General features: G+C 34.3%; 1 protein-coding gene across 2 annotated transcripts in view; it reads right to left on the bottom strand.

Annotated features, from left to right (window-relative positions):
- The window catches only part of LOC149802698 (short transient receptor potential channel 7-like), a 202520-nt gene that overhangs the window by 17788 nt on the left and 166573 nt on the right, over positions 1–18159 (bottom strand). For both annotated transcript variants that reach the window (XM_089952084.1, XM_089952085.1), the window contains one exon: positions 1839–2002. In XM_089952084.1, the coding sequence (XP_089808210.1) occupies positions 1839–2002 (164 nt within the window). The remainder of the gene's footprint in view (positions 1–1838; positions 2003–18159) is intronic.

Raw genomic sequence — 18159 nt, 5'->3', positions numbered from 1 at the left:
TTATAATTTTTTCTCACTCTTTGTTTCAGTTTTCAACGTTATACTTACTTGTCTAGCAGTAAATATCAAAACTGGAATATCACTTTTAATGAGAATCGATCTCGCACTGCGGCCGTTTTGAACAAAGGCTAAAAAAAATTGGTCACGTGATTACGTACAACTGGGTAACGTAATTATAATAACGAACGGTGCTGTACAAACTGTTGCAAATCAGCATTTTATTTCCAACACTGTATTGCCATTCAAAGCTGGATCTTTAGTCAAATGACAGTTCAGTTGTTAAAAGAAGCCTCTCGTATACTGATACAATTAGTAGAACGTTTATAACGGACTATATTCAGTTGAGACAATTAGTAGAACGTTTATAACGGACTATATTCAGTTGAGACAATTAGTAGAACGTTTATAACGGACTATATTCAGTTGAGACAATTAGTAGAACGTTTATAACGGACTATATTCAGTTGAGACAATTAGTAGAACGTTTATAACGGACTATATTCAGTTGATACAATTAGTAGAACGATTATAACGAACTATATTCAGTTGATACAATTAGTAGAATGTTTATAACGGACTATATTCAGTTGTTCCATGCTCAAGCCACCATGTTTTCAGTCATTGTGTTGAAATAGAAAGAAATTTTTCCGAAGCCGAAGACATTCTTGAGTACCTGAAAATTCATTTCCGCTAGAGTAAACAAAATAAAAATGAGCAAAAAAATAACGCATCGCAGAAGTCCATAAAGTGATTAATTTATTGTAAGGTGCTTTGCAATTTACTTCATTGAATCGGATAGAAAGTCGACAAAAAATGTTTACTTTTAGATGGTTCATATAATTTACTTATGTTTTATTCTTTTATCGTTCTGTATCAATAGTTCTAGTTTGTGTAGTAATACACTATTGTCAGAGTAGATATCGAGCGATACATCGATATATTGATGATATGGAACCAGCTCTACTGTTCTCCGTATCAATAGCTCTAGTTTGTGTAGTAATACACTATTGTCAGAGTAGATATCGAGCGATACATCGATATATTGATGATATGGAACCAGCTCTACTGTTCTCCGTATCAATAGTTCTAGTTTGTGTAGTAATACACTATTGTCAGAGTAGGTATCGAGCGATACATTGATATAGTGATGATATGGAACCAGCTCTACTGTTCTCTAAGAACTATCCTGGCATAAGACGTGTACTCAGGCTCAGAACTACGGTAAAAGAAATTAAACTTGGGGTCTTTTAATGTCATCGAATTTAAGTCAGTACAAAGACGATTGATGGAAAAGGATTCATGTTTTGGGGATGGGGGATTACAATAATTTTTTTAAGAGTTTTATGCTCTGGAAGGTCAAGCATACAGATGTGTTATTAATCACAAAATTTAAAGGCGGAAGAAATGTTCGCGTATTTCGCTGGGAAAATGGATTGCGTAAACTATATTCATGAAAAAATATGATATTAACATTGACGGCCGTTATTTGCGAGTATTTATATGATTAGACTGAGAACACAGTATAATATGTTTTAGAACACTACAAAGTTCTCGCGGTTACGGGAATTCTGCAAAACTAAGAAATGTACTGCAATATTACCCGATGATCGATTATAGTAAATCCTATAAGCATACACAGTTCCTCGGCAAAGAATTGCTTATATGTATCTATCACTGTTATTGTGTTAAGCGTCTATTACAAAGAGCGATGCTTCATTCAGTTACCGAGTCGTTGTTTTATGTATCTAGTATTAGAATTATTACAAATGGCCCCAGTACACTCTCCTTGCATTGCTGTTTTCTCTAATGTGTAGTCTGAAAAGCAAGTGCCTATTTACCTGAATGTCCTCAAATGAGTGGCTCATCATGGCGATAAGCATATTGATGAGGACGATAATGATGACGACGTGATATATACCAAACAGGTACATCCCTACCCCCTCCACGATCGCAGTACTGCTCTCCGTGCTTATTAAACCTCCAGCGTGTCCAGAGGAATACACTGCAAGTGGAAATAGACATGATATGAACAATAAGTGTGATTGGTAATGTTTGGTGTCTGAGAAAAGGTTGGCACTCATTTAATTAGAATATAAAATATTTATACTGTAAGAAATGTTTTAAACAGTAAAATGCCCCCCCCCCCCCAACACAATAAAAAACGAAGAAACATCACCACCTTAAGAAGGACTTAACCTATATGATATAAAACATCATGAAATTTTATCGTATTTATAAGTCGGTGGTTTCATCTTGTTGGCATTTGTTATTATATCTTTGTCTTGCTGTTGTTTAAACTATCGTGGTAGACGTTGGTGCTGTATTTATTATTATTATTATTATTATTATTATTATTATTATTATTATAACTGTATAGATGTCTAATACAGCTTTTCAACACATCATTGACGAGTATAATTAAAATTCATTATTTAAAGATTAAAGAATATAGATATTTAAAGGATAAAGATATTTTCGTTATACACCTAACTTTATTTTCAATAATACATCCTTTGTATTTCTAAACATTCTTTAATTTCCATACTATGCCGATGTATAGATTTATGTCAGTTTATCACAGTAGATAGAAAATATCATATACCACTAATTAAAGATGATACAATTATGAGATGAAAGTAGATAGAAAATATCATATACCACTAAATAAAGATGATACAATCATGATGATGATGATGATGATGATGATGATGATCATCATCATCATACTAACTTTGTTTTTGTTCTAATTGGTATTGTTGTTAGTATTATCGTTTGTTGCTGTTAATGCTGTTTTGTAGCAGATGGTGTTGCTGCCCTTGTTATCATTATATTTGTCCGCTCCCTAATATCACGGTGCTTATTTCTCCCTATCATTTTATTTTCTCCCATGTTCAGACAATGTATATGATGATACTTTAATAAATAAAATACACTCATCTACCATAACATTTCAAGCTGTGATAAGGTTATCCATATTTATATACACAGTAAAACAAATAAGGACAATTTACTTCACCTTTTTAAATATACTATCTAACTATGGAATTTTATTACAAACACTTGTTTCATGTACAGATTATACAATTTCTAGTTGACAAACAAAAAAGAATATGCTTTAAAAAAAATCACTGTATGGACATGTTATGAGTTTGGATATGAATCTGTTTTCTGTTGTAGAAAAATATGAATACCGAATTATTCATGTAAAAATTTGTAGATAAAGTAGTCAAGTAAGAGTGTGGAAACTGAAAAACTTTGCAAGGAAATCACAATAGGAACCAGGAGACAAGATTTATCCTCCTTTATCTAGACCATAAGTTTTCAAAAATCCAATATGGATTTTGTCGTTCAGTATAACATATACGAGTGAATTAAGAGTCAGAAACTGTACAATATGTTTTACTAACCAATCACAAGGTATACATTAAACATTATGATTCCTTACATTATTGTAGATGTATTATAAAATTACATATTGTACAGTTTTGAGTCTAACTCAGATGAAAACGCTGTATTTGTGCCCAAAAATTTCTTATTAATATCGGAAGATGAAAATCTGTATTGTACAGAAATGAGGCAAATGTTGTCGTTTTATTTCTCTGATGACTTCCCTTCTTCTCTACATTTCTTTAACATTAATAATTTTGATTCTTTTTTACTTTGACATCTATTTTTATATTTATATATAATATTTTTAAAAAAAATATGCTTCAAATTGAATACTACATAATGTGGCAATGTTCATTATTATTAATACACGTCGGGCTTGATAACGTATTAATATCATTATTTGGTTTAACTATTTAATTATAATGAACTAATAACTTGAGAGTGTTGACATTGCTATTGGCTTCGCATTGCATCACATAGAAAAGATCTTAAAATTTTCGGGCACCGCTTTTTGCCGCCTACCCCCCCCCCCCATCATGGCGCACTAAGCGGCAGCCTAGTTCGTCTAGTGGTTAGACAGGCCCTGACTCGCCACTTCTTAAGCCCAGCATCAAGTTTGTCCTGTACGGTTTCGTTAGTTTTGCGCTCAGTTATAATAAGTTACGAAAGGTACACACTTCCAGATATTTGTAGAATTGGTAGATATAAGAGAGTTAGACAATTATACAATATACGCACTTTGATGGATACATCGTGCACAAGACGTAACTCCATTTTGAAGTATAGGATTCCACTCGTCTATCTGTCCGTGCGTCTATCCATTTCCGCTCTCTGGTGTGTGTGCGTGTGTGTGATTTGGATTTTTAACGTAGCTTTAACAATTTTTCAGTCACATCGCTACGATGTCTGCGATGTGACAGTTTATAGTGAAGTTTAACACTTGGACATCATGTCGCAGACATGTAGCATGATGTCCCACCTGGCCAGTCACATTATCATGACACCAGGCCGACCAGTCCTAACACTAACCTCTTAATGCTGAGCGCCAAGCGAGGCAGCTGTTAGTACCATTTTTGTAAGTCTTTGGTATGACTCAACCGGGGATCGAACCCACGACCTCCCGCATCCGAAGCGGACACTCTAACCACTAGGCCACCGGAGCGGTCGCACTCTGGGCTGTAACACTTGTTTAAATACACATATTGTGACTAAACACGCAGCGGGAATGCATGTTACACATCAAAGCTGGATCGCTATGACCTGTGTTAATGCTTTATTTACTATTACTTTACAATTTTGACTGAGATCTGATTCCAGTACCATTTCACATAATGCTTCTACAGATTTATTGTTAGTGCACCCTGCGATGAATGGATGTTGCGTACTAAAACAAGCCATCTTTCGGCAACTTCAAAGGAATTGTTTAAATGCTTGAAATACTTATTTACTTACGCTACAGGAGTGTCGCACCTTGTGAGCTGAAGTTCACGACTCTAGATTACCTGCCTTTTTTTCTAATAATCAAGAAGCAAAATCTTTCCAAAGAACAACATATCAAAGGTGCCTTGTACAGTTTTGTTAGTGTTTTGCACTAAGTTTTGTCACTATAGTAGTAAATAACAGATCAGTTTGTACCTTCGATCACGGTCAAGATCGTGCTTGCTTTTGTTGACACAATTCTTGCAATAAAGGGGGCGATTAGCGCCTACAAAGATGGTCACCAATAAAGGTAACTTTAGCCAAATATGCGCAATAAACAAATATTCCATAGTCCTTGGCAAATTTAACAATGATTCAAAGAAGAAACTAAAATCAAATGCACGGAAAGAAGTTGTTCGATTTATAATGAAATATTTAAATCGCTTGTAAAGAAAAGATAAGTTGATAAATCTTTTTTATATGACTGAACCACTTTTATTTTTAGATTTTGTCTAGTGCAATGCGAATATGTTTTATTTACCAGTCCTAAATTTAACAAGCGTTCCTCAAAGAAACATCTGCTCTATTTGCCGAATTCATAAGGAGCTTGTTTATTCCAACCTTTTCTTCTTTTTAATTGCTGAATATTGAAATCATCTCATATATTACTGGTACTACAATTTAGATGCAATATATTAAATTTGCTAACAAAATATTTTCTTTTGCTAATCTCTTACGAGTCAAAATAAAGTTTGTTATCTGTGTAGCTTATGGTTCTATCGTATTTTAAAAGTTAGAAATAGTCTGCCCCTAGTTAAATGGCGAAAATGCGTCCAAAATAACCGAAATTTGGTATTTTTGCCCTTTCCCTGTTCTGACATTTGAATTTTTCTACAGCTAAACTTGTATAGATATTCAAGTAACTGCATTTTTCTCTCTTTGTTGAATAAAATCGGACAAAGTAAACGTTTTAAAATTATATCTCAAACATTGGATGCATCTGTTTGCTTTTTAAAAGAGGACATGCGCTCTGAGAGCATTTTCGCGTTTGACCTTGCTATCTGCAGCATCTGTTTGCTTTTGAAAAGAGGACATTCGCTCTGAGAGCAGTTTCGCATTTGACCTAGCTATCTGCAGCATCTGTTTGCTTTTTAAAATAGGACATGCGCTCTGAGAGCAGTTTCGCATTTGACCTTGCTATCTGCAACATCTGGTATATACTTAATGCTTAAACAAAACTGAGTCACCTACACAAACATTCCTTGATTATACATAAATAACACATGGTCTTTCCGTTCAAATGACGGGATTAACTTCTTATTTAGAAATTCACCCCTCTGCAAAATATGAAACTGAGGAGTGAAAGCTATGTGCCATCAGTCTTTCAGGAAGCGTAGTGATAAAAGACTTCTTAGATGACCACTGTGGTTACAATGGTGGAGGGCAGATCAGCACCATTAACGTTTAGGATCTGCTACATGGTGCTGACAACTTGGAAGACGGCTTGAATAGCTGACTAAACTGTCGATTTGGGAAACATTCACGCTAGATTGGACGGTTAGTGGTATTAAAAGTGAAGAATGATGATCAGGCTACCCAAGTAGTTTGCTTCATAAAATGGAGGAAAGCCCTTGAAAACATCGGCCATTAAAAACACTGGGTAATTTTATTTTCTCTGAGGATGATTTATGTGCATCACGCTCTGTCTTGGAAATGGAGAAAGAGAGCCAAATAATAAAACGATTTCCAATACAAAGGAAATTTCTGTCTAACAAGCCAGTAAAACTAAATTTGTAACAGAAATTGATGTTTAGGGTCTATTCGAAATGTTCCACGCTATGTCTATGTCCTTTTTTAATTTGTCTTAAATGTGTATGTATGCTTAATAAGGAATTCGGTTATTAGTTTTGTTGCCTAACTGTTATCATTTTAGTTGATGCGTTTAGATTATTCAATACTAAATCAAGTTTGAACAATATTAAAACTTGTATTCCTTTGAAAACATACAGACCGGCCCGGTACAGCCAGATACAGCTTTATATATGTATTGTATCAACTTACAGCTGGGTATGGAAGGTTCGAAAACATTAACTGAAATCAAAGAATCGGTACGCTTTGTAATCTAAATCCAATCAAATATGAATATCACTTTTTTGCTTATTGGTCTATCTGTAAAACAACATAGAAATTCGTGACCACGATATTACGGTAATTAATTCCAAATTAGACAAATTCATTTTGTTTTGACAAATACATGGACTTCAAGATTTGTTTATTCGTGTGTATTCTAGATGAAAGATATCAACCTGATGATGAAATTTTTAAAAAAGCATTTTCAATATTAGTAGATTTTCCTACTGACCGCTCATTTCCTTTAGAACTTCAGATTTCTGCGCTGTACATTTTACAGTTGTCCATTAATAATGTGACATTTCCATTTTCTCTTTGTCTCAGATTTATCAGACTCATTTTATCAAAGTACACATGTATCTTCAAAATTAGGTATAATATAAACACTGCCGGTAAGTAATGATGTTGAATCTTACTGACATAGCCTTAAAAAATATTCAAGATGATAATAATGCTATGGGTCAGTTCTAAGAAGGTACAATCAAAACAATTAACATAACAATAAAATGACCAGAATAATTACATATATATAATTATTATATACAATTATTTCCCCAATAAGTCTCTATCTTTCACACGCAAGTCTCTCTCTCTCTCTCTCTCTCTCTCTCTCTCTCTCTCTCTCTCTCTCAGAGGTCATAACTTTCAAGCCATTTAGATCCACCCACCCAATTAAGCTGTCGTGGTTCGGTTGTTAAGGCGTTGACCAGAAGTTTTCGGTAATATTACTAGATCTGATTAGCAAGTATCCTAATTACTACGCGATCATCTCGCTCAAAACTGGACTCATATGAAATCTTCATGACTCAAGCTTACATAGCGAATCTGATCATACACTGTTTAGAAATATGGACTCTGCAATGTTCACAAATTCAGCCCTGCCGATGCCAGATGACGTCATCAACATGCATAAGTGTCTCTCATAATCGAACTCATCTTACATCTTCATGATAGCAGGCCTGATAAAAATCAAAAGAGAAATATTGCCTCCAAAGTGTACAAAAGCTCGGTCAATTTTGGTGCAAGAGCGTATCATTCATATTTGTGGATATGGCGCATAAACGAGTTAGTCCTATATCTTGATGGTATGAGCTTACATATAATATCTAATCAAAATCATATCAGGAATATGACCATCTAATCAAAATCATATCAGGAATATGACCATCTAAACAAACAATCATATCAGGAATATAACCGTCTAATCAAAATAATATCAGGAATATGACCATCTAATCAAAATCATATCAGGAATATGACCATCTAATCAAAATCATATCAGGAATATGACCATCTAATCAAAATCATATCAGGAATATGACCTCTTGAGTGTTCAAAAGCTCAGCTAATTGACTGCAAGATAGCATCATTAGTAAGTGTGGATGTCGCTCATTACAGAACTCGTCCAAGACCTTGATGAAATACGGACATATCTCAAATTTAATCTAAATCTCCGCAATAAAGCATTTATAGTGTTCACAAACAAGTGTTGACGGACCACGAACGACGAACGAGAGCCATACCATTGACTTTTGGCCATGTTAAAAAAAAAGAAAGCACAATAACAAATATTTTTAACATATTAACATTATAAATATGTACATTTAGGAAGGTAACATCAGAAAACAAATACAGTTTAGTAGTAGCAGCACTTCATGTAATAGAAAAAGGGTTTACAGATATGACAAGAACTGCATACTGTTATGCACTCATTTTTTTTACCACGTATACACATGCAAAAGACTACATAACATTCTACTCTCAAGTTGAGTACCAATTATATAATTTGTAATAAATCTGGAAGGAATGAAGTGCTGTGTCGAATAAAAGGAATATAATATGCAAGAAAAGATTACAATATGTTTCATGATTTTTAAAAATATTTCACTACAGATTTAGTTACGAAAAAATCACTAGTCCTGAAAAATTGAGAGTTTAAAATGGAACAGCTGCAAATGTATTACTGAACTTAAAACTGTGTTTATCAACATAATGAAAACCAACATTGCATCGCTGGCTATACGTTTCCAATATCTTCCATCTGTCAATTCACTTTTTAAAAAAATGAAAGATATTCTCCTGTCACAAGTGAATGGATTTATGCATGGGTAAATGATACAATTCAAAATATAATGTGCGCACACTTGAAGTTGTTATGTTCAGATGTTTAACACAGCTGAACTATATAATATTTTTATATGAACCTCAGTTGAACTAAGGTAGGTTCGTTACGGATGGTGCGATTTGTCCGGATAAATGTAGTGAATACCAATAGTTCCTGATGGCTAAGTAATATCTTATTGAGGATCCTGCCACTATCGGAATTACTACCAATAACTGCATAGCAAATTGACTGTCAAAATAATCACAGAAAGAATACGGCAATTCTTCTTTGCAGGTGAGGTTTATCTTTTCTTTTTTCATTTGAAACAAAATCAGCCTAATTTTCAATACTATTTTTTGGACGAACAATATGTTGTTACATACAAGGTTCCTCATAACATAAATCCATTCGCCTACAACGTCACTTTGTGTTTTACTATTAACCCATTCCCCGTAGTCTACGAAGCATCTTCAGCTTAATGCATTAACTCATATTTAGAACGAAAATATTACAATTCATACCTATAATCACTCATTGTCGTTTAAATTTGATTAACGATGCGATAATACTGAAATTGGTGTGATTCTAATTTTACTCTGGTACTCAAAAGTAACATTTTTGATGGCACAAATATTTGAGATTGGAGGGTAAGTTTAATGTGTGTGCTTGGGCAGTTTTTCCTACATGGCCAGAATACATGCTAGTATGAAGACACATGCTGCGACATGTTTAAAGCATAGGAAATTATTGGTAACTTATTTATATTTTAATGTTCATTGCATGAAAATGTGGCAGTTCCGAACAATGTATCCATACACATAGTTCGAAGACTTTGGGACTACATTTGTTTAATAAAAATATCCTTTTGAAATGCAGCATTTAAACGTTCTACGAGCTTGAAGACGGGTCATATCACTACCACTTCAGTTCAATGTAGTGGCACTCCCAAAACTCCGAATGAGCAGAGTGTGTGCAATGTGATGATTGAAAAAGTAAAACACAGCTAGAACAACTGTCATGGCAAATCTCCACGCTTTATATAATATCTCACCCACCCCCAACCTTCCACTAATGTACCGTGATCAAAGAACAATTGTTACATTCATTATCTGCACATCTTTCTGCGTACGCATGAACAATGCTTAGTCAAATATATCGTTAATTACAACTTTTACATACTTTTTCCTTTGACCCACTCCCTGGAACAAGGGTAGAAGCCACCACTCGCATATGGTCTCTACATGGGCAAGTCATGTACTGAATTTGGTGATTTTTCACCTAAGGGTGCAGGATATATATATATATATATATATATATATATATATATATATATATATATATATATATATATATATATATATATCTATATATACACGTTTTAGGTGCGTTGTGGGCAGTCATCCCGAAAGTGGGTTTACGGGAAGGACATGATATAGTTTACATTTCAAATCAAAATACATATACATAGGTTGTATTTCTTACATAGTAATTATGTATATGTTGAAAATAAGTATATACACTTATGTTATAGTCCTATTCATGTTTTCGGTTCGTGGGCAGATATATATATTTCATGGGCAGTTTTGACCTTTAGGTTGAAGATGACAAAGTAACTGCCCAAAAATACGTTCACGAAGAACAAACATATAGCATTCTGCCCGTGAATAAGGCCACGGGAACAATATATAGCGTACTGCCCACGAATACGTTCACAAGTAACAAATATATAGCATGACTTTCCGGTGTGCGCGCGCAAAATGGTTGTCAAGACACGACGATAAACATTAATCTATTAAAGCATCCTTTGCAATGGCCAGCGTACATATAGCGGACGTGAGGTTCGTTTTTCACAGCTTGTTTGAAATAAATGGATGATTATATATCCAGTGTAACAACTTGTCTTGACAGCTTATGGATGCTAATGTTTGACATTTATTGTGAAGATGATTGTTCACTGCTTGTTGATGAATTCGTAGCTTCTGTTAATCGATGCTATAGCTCAATTTAACTGTCATACACTGATATGTTTAAGTCTGCTTGCACAGTTAACTATGCAGAGTTATGGAAATATAACAAATTGGTTTTAATAACTTTCAGAGTTTGTTTTACTATTACTCAATATTTGTTTGAAGTACTATAAAGGCTGTGATAGGTTGGGTGGCTTAGATTACAAATCAGGCCCTTCTCACTTGGGGGGGTGGGGGGTGGGTACTGCCCATTATGAATATTACTGGTCCTAGATGTCCAACCTGATATTTATGACATATAGGTTCAACATCTTACTGCCAGCAGAAATGGTGTTCTGTAGTATTTTTCCCAGTCAATAGTTTATGGATATATTATGTCATGTACTATGCTTGTTTAATTCTCTCATCTCAGTTCTGACGTTACCATTGAATGCTATAATGTTCCCAGACATCCGGTATTCTTGGTTATTAAAATTATATATATACACAGATAACTGAAGGTGAGTTCTCATTATTCCCTAACAATTGTAATTAGTGGGGCTGTAGCAATTGATGGTCTGAGAATTCAAGTTAACTGGTTCAAAACTTGGGTAAACAACAAACTGTTTTCTTCCTTTGACAGGCATCATAAAGTTTTGCATCTTTGTCTCTCTGATGACTGTGGTACACAAGTTACAGACTTTGCCTTAGAATGAGCCTGATTTTTGATACTTGTTACTGAATGGGGTGGGGTAGGGAAGTAACAAAATTATTAAAGGTGGAATGTATGCAAACCATGCTGGAAATAGATATGTGCCAGCAACTGCAACATGTAAGCTTCAATCAATTTGGAAACTATAAGCTTTATCCTGTAAATATTAACAGTTCACACCCTGTATAAAAGGTGATTTTGTGTTTGATTAACTGGAACTGTTAATTTATTATGTTAAGGAATTTATTGTTTTAACCCTAGTAAATGTAATATAATTAGGTCAAAAGTTCCAGTTTGTTTATTGTTTCCAGAGTTGATTATTGTAACTGGAAGAACCTGTTTCTAAGTGTTAAATGAAACGAAAGAGATATTGTTTACTCAAGTGATATAAAATAAAAGTTTAAAATGAACTGAAAGAAATATTGTTTATTCAAGTGATACAAAATAAATGCAAAAGTGTATATTCATTAAGAAGTGTATTGTCAATTGCAAATAAATGAAGATTTATCTTATTTTGTTCTTTACTTGTGTACAAAATTATACCTGGATTGGGCAATAATTACTTGGACTCCATTTGGAAAAGAAAAATCTATATGTCCTAAATACCTAATGTTCATATCATAATGCTCTTTTAATGGATGATTATGCTTTTCAGCTGACGTTACCATATTGCCAAGTGAACTAATAGTATGGCCTTCGGTGTGGCCCACTAATCACATTTGTAAATGAATTATGCATACAATAGAGAAATAGCTCTTAAAATATCTTATGAGTTGAACAATGTGTGTACACAAATAAACATGAAGCAAATCTTTGAACTTGTATGCCACACATGCAAGTGAATTGGTGGTTTTCATATGTAACTTGTGTACTCTTATGGCTTTTGTCTATATTACTTTTAGCCATTTCTATTCACACACCAGAACACAACCTTTTTTGTCTGATTCAGGTACTAATGCAAAACTTATTTCAGCTGTAACTGAAGTATACAGAATTTTTCCTGACATTGAGGCCTACTGTGTAGACAGTATAGCTGTAAGTCATCAAATCAAATGGAAGACAACAGTGTGCAGTTGAAGAAAATGATATATACCCAGTACCATTTAGAGTTATCTTAAAGAAAAGTCACAATGCACACTGATACAAGTAGTTTTAGAAAATGCATTTGTTCCACATACATTTTAACTTAACCCAAAAGTTCAGTTTCTTGCCTAAAATTCAATCAGATGTATGCATTTATTCCATAAAACACAAAGATATAATGAACCAAATCATTTTCATTATTGAGTTAGGTAGTAGGCTATGTTAAAGAGTGCAATCACTTTATCGATTTTTTTTTCCATTACATTTTTATTTATTATAAAATGACATTTCTTAGTGGAGTGCTAGCAACTGTAACTTGAGGAATATTTTGTACATGCTGGCCTAAGTGTCATGAATATACTGTGCTACATTTTGCTTTATTAGGTATAATACTATCATGAGACTTGCTTGATTAAATCCTGAATTTGTCAGTTACACTTACAAGTCCACTGGTAGAATTTAAAATCTGTGACAGTTTGGGAACTTTTTTTGCAGTAACTGCAAATCACTTTGCCTTCACAGTCAATGAATTCAAGCCATTGATAATTGTCAAACCACTGTGACTGAAAATGTGATTGTCTCTTAGTTGTGTCCTATTTGATAATTTTGCTGCCACAGAGTCTGGATTGTGTCTCTGAAGAAATAGTTCATCTAGACTCTGTTGCAGTATTACATTTTATATGTTCAATTTAATGAATTTTCTTTCTTTGAATCATTCTTATGTCATAACTTGCGAAAATAGTTTAGTTAACAATATTTATTCAAACAGAAAAGATAACCTCGCTTGACAAATCATCCTACTAAAGTGATCATGGCATACACTTTTATCTTTGAAATTCAAATATTGCCCACTCGTTAATTAACATAACTAATATTGCACATTGAAGGTGATCATATGTATCATCAGTTTTAAAAAAATAAAGACATAATACTATCATTTAATCACTGCATACAGGAAACAGACACTTGTGTCTGTAAAATGCCTTTCATTGGATTACTTTGGTTTATTAAAACCAAACAGCAATCCACTCAGGATTTTCTAGGATAGATACAGAGAATATATTATGGTCATTCAGAACGCTATCAATACATCAGACCAGATTGTTTTTATTATTATTTAGGCAAAATAACTTAGTAAGTCAGATGGCAAACATGAGGATGGTGATAGGTTATGTGGAATTTGCATTGAATCATCTGATCCCAGAAGATTTGATACAATGTCACTGGCTGTGGTAATCATCAAGTGCAGTTGCACGGCACCATAAGACTTATCAAGATACCATAAGCTAGAAAGATGAAGAAAAAGAAAAACGATGACCCAAAGACAAATCCTGCAAACTGTGTGCAAAAATGATTCCACAGATTATAGATGAAAACTTTACTATATTTAGCTTCAAGATATTAATAAATTCGGATTACTTCCTCCAGTCTGCTACAGTAATTCATGCCCATTGCACTCATAAATTGATTATAGTCCTTGCAGTATTTTGTGTGGGCCACAATATTTTAATTGATGCAGCTGATGCTCCATTCTTCAGTTCAGTGTTGATTCAAACATAGCAATGTCCCTTTGGGATGTGTGCATAAATAAAGAATGCCTGTCCCTTCATTACCACACTTGTTGAATTTATCGTGTCTCTCTGAAAACTGTACCATGTGAGAAAGAATTTTATAAACAAACTGGACATAAGTATTGCTAGACATATACTCAGACCTGAGACTTCATAAAAGACTGCTTACTTGTGAGGCATTATTAGTGCTAGGGCTTGAGGTAATAACTTGCTATATGTTTGGTAAGGCAAAATAAGGGGCCTTATGACTTAAATTGAAACTGTGAAAAAACAAAAGGTTCAAATGCAATAAACTTTTGTTTTTCCTCATTTGTTATATTACAGTGCCATGAAAGGTCATTTCTTTTATCTTTTTAATCCCTTGCCAATTTTAAGTCATCATCACTAACCAAGTCTCTAAATCAATTCTTGGCATATTTAGCTAAAATGGTGTCTACTGTTCCATTATATCATTGATTGTTTAGCTTGCTTGTATGGAGCTTAACACCATTTTTCAGGACATCATAGACTTTACATGGCAGCCAACATATTTATTGGAAGAAATCAACACACATAACGCTACTGGCAAGCTTTCTCATATACACACATTGGTTGGACTAGAGAGAGTTGATTAGTGATGTGTATGCCTAGACCATTCTATAATCCAGGGCCCCATGATTGAATACAGCTTAAAGAAATTAACCCTAATTCAATTTCCTTGTTGCATTTAAATCATAACACCCACCATGCAAAGTGACACATGTCTCAAGATTTTCAAATTTGTATATGTTTTGCAACTTTTAATTCTGAGTTGATGCATGTGGATGTGGAAATTCAGTTACTGAATACTTAGCTACTTATATAAGGAGCTCTCACACTGGTAAAAGCATGCAATTGGGATTGTATTTGCAAGAGGGCAATTAATTGTTCAAAATACTGTTTTAGCTAACTACATATGCGAAGGGTTGATGTATAAAAAAGAGGATCAAGAAATCCTAGCTGGTAAAGATAATTGTATCCAACTTGACAGAAAGTGAGAAGGCCTTTTAATTTTGTACAGCAGTTTCATTAAGGAACCAACTATAATACCATTAGAAGTTTATGAGCAGCAAAAACCACATTTAGGACCAACTAGACATCAAAACCATATGCATAGTTCCATTTACGGCCAACCAGACATCAAATAGGTCATCTAGTGAAAGCACAATGTCAAAATGACCAGCCATCTAGGAGAAGTAGCAAGGAAGGGGTTTTCCAGATGCCCATTAAAACAGCCATATTGGAGGTTAGATTGGCACTATTTTCATTTACGTCCAACTAGACATAAGAAGTCTTTCACTGATATGACGATTCATTCAGGAGAAGTAGTTATACCAAGATTTTCAGGATGGCCACATTGGTGGCCTTATAGGATGTCTGTACAGCACCATAATTCTCATTCAGGACCTGCTAGACATCAACATAAGTATTTTGTACACATGTTGACACGCTGACACAATTATCCATTCAGAAGTAGCGATAAAAAGTTTCTTAATATGGCTACTGTGGCAACCACATTGTATGTGTGAGTGGCACCATCTTGTTTTTTCTTCCAGATATTTTCACACAAATATCATATTTAAAGATAACATGAATTCATACAAGATCTTGTCAGTTTATTTCATAACAGATTTTTCCCTCATATTAATATAATCTTTTGAAAACATTTATACATTATAGTTCTAGAAATTTTTCATGCTCTCAGAAACTATTAAAATCACAGCAGAAAGTGTTATGTTATATCTTTATTCAGCACTGAAAAATATTTATGAACTCTTAAAGTTTTTTCCCCTATATTAACTTAATTTAATGAAGATTTTCAAACTATAACCTTTCCATTGGATTTATTTTTTCAAACATGGCGTAAAAAGTATGTTATAGTAACCAATTTTTACATTGCCTTCACCATTGCAGAAATCTCTATAATCAATTTCCTAGTAAAGAAAAGCCAAGAAAATAAATGGACAGTTAATATTCACTTCAGGATCACAGACCTGAGGCAAATATGTCATTGTTAAATCAAACATTTTTATTGTGTTTCCTTAGACCTAAATATATATATATACTTGCTGTTACTCTAAACGAAGGCTGGTGATCCAGTTGATAACCTTTTGGGGGTTTTAAGGATGTCTTTAAAATTAAGGCCTTAAAAATGTTGAGATCTTATATTAAAAATGACAATTTGAGCCTTGCAGATTCATGTCCACAGGTGCCCAAATAAAAAAAAAAGGGGGGGGGGGGTGCAAGGGGCAAGCTTGTTGGTGTGTTATAAAATAACTGACTTATCATCGGTGTGCTGACAGGTGATGTGTAATTAAATCACTGTTGTAATATTAATAATGAGTGAGTCTGCACAAAGGAATTTCATACAGCTAAACTAGCTCAACAACTAGAGGCAATTAAGAAATATATCCACATTCGTGATTCTGTCAAATGGCAGATACAACAGCATCAGGAAGCTCAAGTGGCATTTACAGAAGGTAAAGAGCCGCTATACTTGTTATCTTTTTAGGGATGTGCTTGGATTTTGCCCTCAAGCTGGAGCAGTCATAGGATATATAATAAATCGCCACGGTCGGAATTTATCCCCAAGCTGGGGTAATCGATGGGTAAAGTCTTATCCACAGTCGGGGTTTTATTCAAGCTTCAGGTGCAAGTTTTTGTGCATCTCCATGCCCTTGCATAAAACACAGTTACACGTTTTTTTATATAGATATTTTTCAGTTGTAGACAGGAATAATAAGTATTTGCGAGTGTTTGAAATGAATGGGTTCATTATGAATTGAGTGGCACTACATTTCAAAAGCAAAATTGGATTGAAATGCAAGAACTGTAGTACGGAATTAGTGTTGGTTCTGGATCGTAGAATGGAATTGTGTGTGTGTGATTGGATTTTTAACGTAGCTTGAATAATTTTTCAGTCATATTGCTACGATGTCTGCAGTGTGGCAGTTTATAGTGATGTATAGCACTGGGGCATCATGCTGCAAACATGTAGTATGATGTTGCACCCAGTCACATTATCCTGACACCAGGCCGATCAGTCCTAACACTAACCTCTTAATGCTGAGTGTCTAGCGAGGTAGCTGTTAATACCATTTTTGTAAGTCTTTGGTATGACTTGGCTGGGGTTTGAACCCATGACCTCCCGCTTCTGAGGCGGACGCTCTAACCACTAGGACACCGGAGTGGTCAGAATGGAATTGTAACAATTACAATGGAAGCAATTTGTATTATGCTTGTTGGGGCATTCCTCACTGATGGCTTTCAGTGACATCATCATGGGAATGTGTAACAGCCACATTTTGTAAGAACAAGGTGTAGTTGGTGAACAATACAGACACTTTTCTGCCATTTCCACTGGCATCATCTCATATGATGTTATTTAAAAAAACTTCCTACAACATACTCACAACATATAAAACCTATATGCAAATCTGATGAAAGCTGCTTGTGTTTCTGAAACACATATTCCATACTGGTGGCAAGAATATCCAAATCTACATTACAAAAATGAAAACATTACCATCCATCTAGGAGTTGCAAATGTATGAAATCCTCTTGTTGGGTAGTTTTACTAACAGGCTTTACAGCAGGGCCTTCCATTAGATTTAAATGTGGCAGGTAAGTTGACAAAGTAGGGTGGGGGGTTGGGGGGACCTACCCCAATGGGGATAATTCATTTTTTTTTTAAAGTAGCATGGTGTAAAGTAAAAGTAGATGGGCTGATAAGGAATCCACTGAATTTACAGACTAAAGGTTCAGACATTTGTTTTTAAGAGAAAA

This window comes from Sinohyriopsis cumingii, chromosome 3 (assembly GCF_028554795.1).
Source record: "Sinohyriopsis cumingii isolate HCF-2022 chromosome 3, ASM2855479v2, whole genome shotgun sequence".
NCBI classification, from domain to species: Eukaryota; Metazoa; Mollusca; class Bivalvia; order Unionida; family Unionidae; genus Sinohyriopsis; species Sinohyriopsis cumingii.
This window is presented reverse-complemented; position numbering and strand designations above follow the sequence as displayed.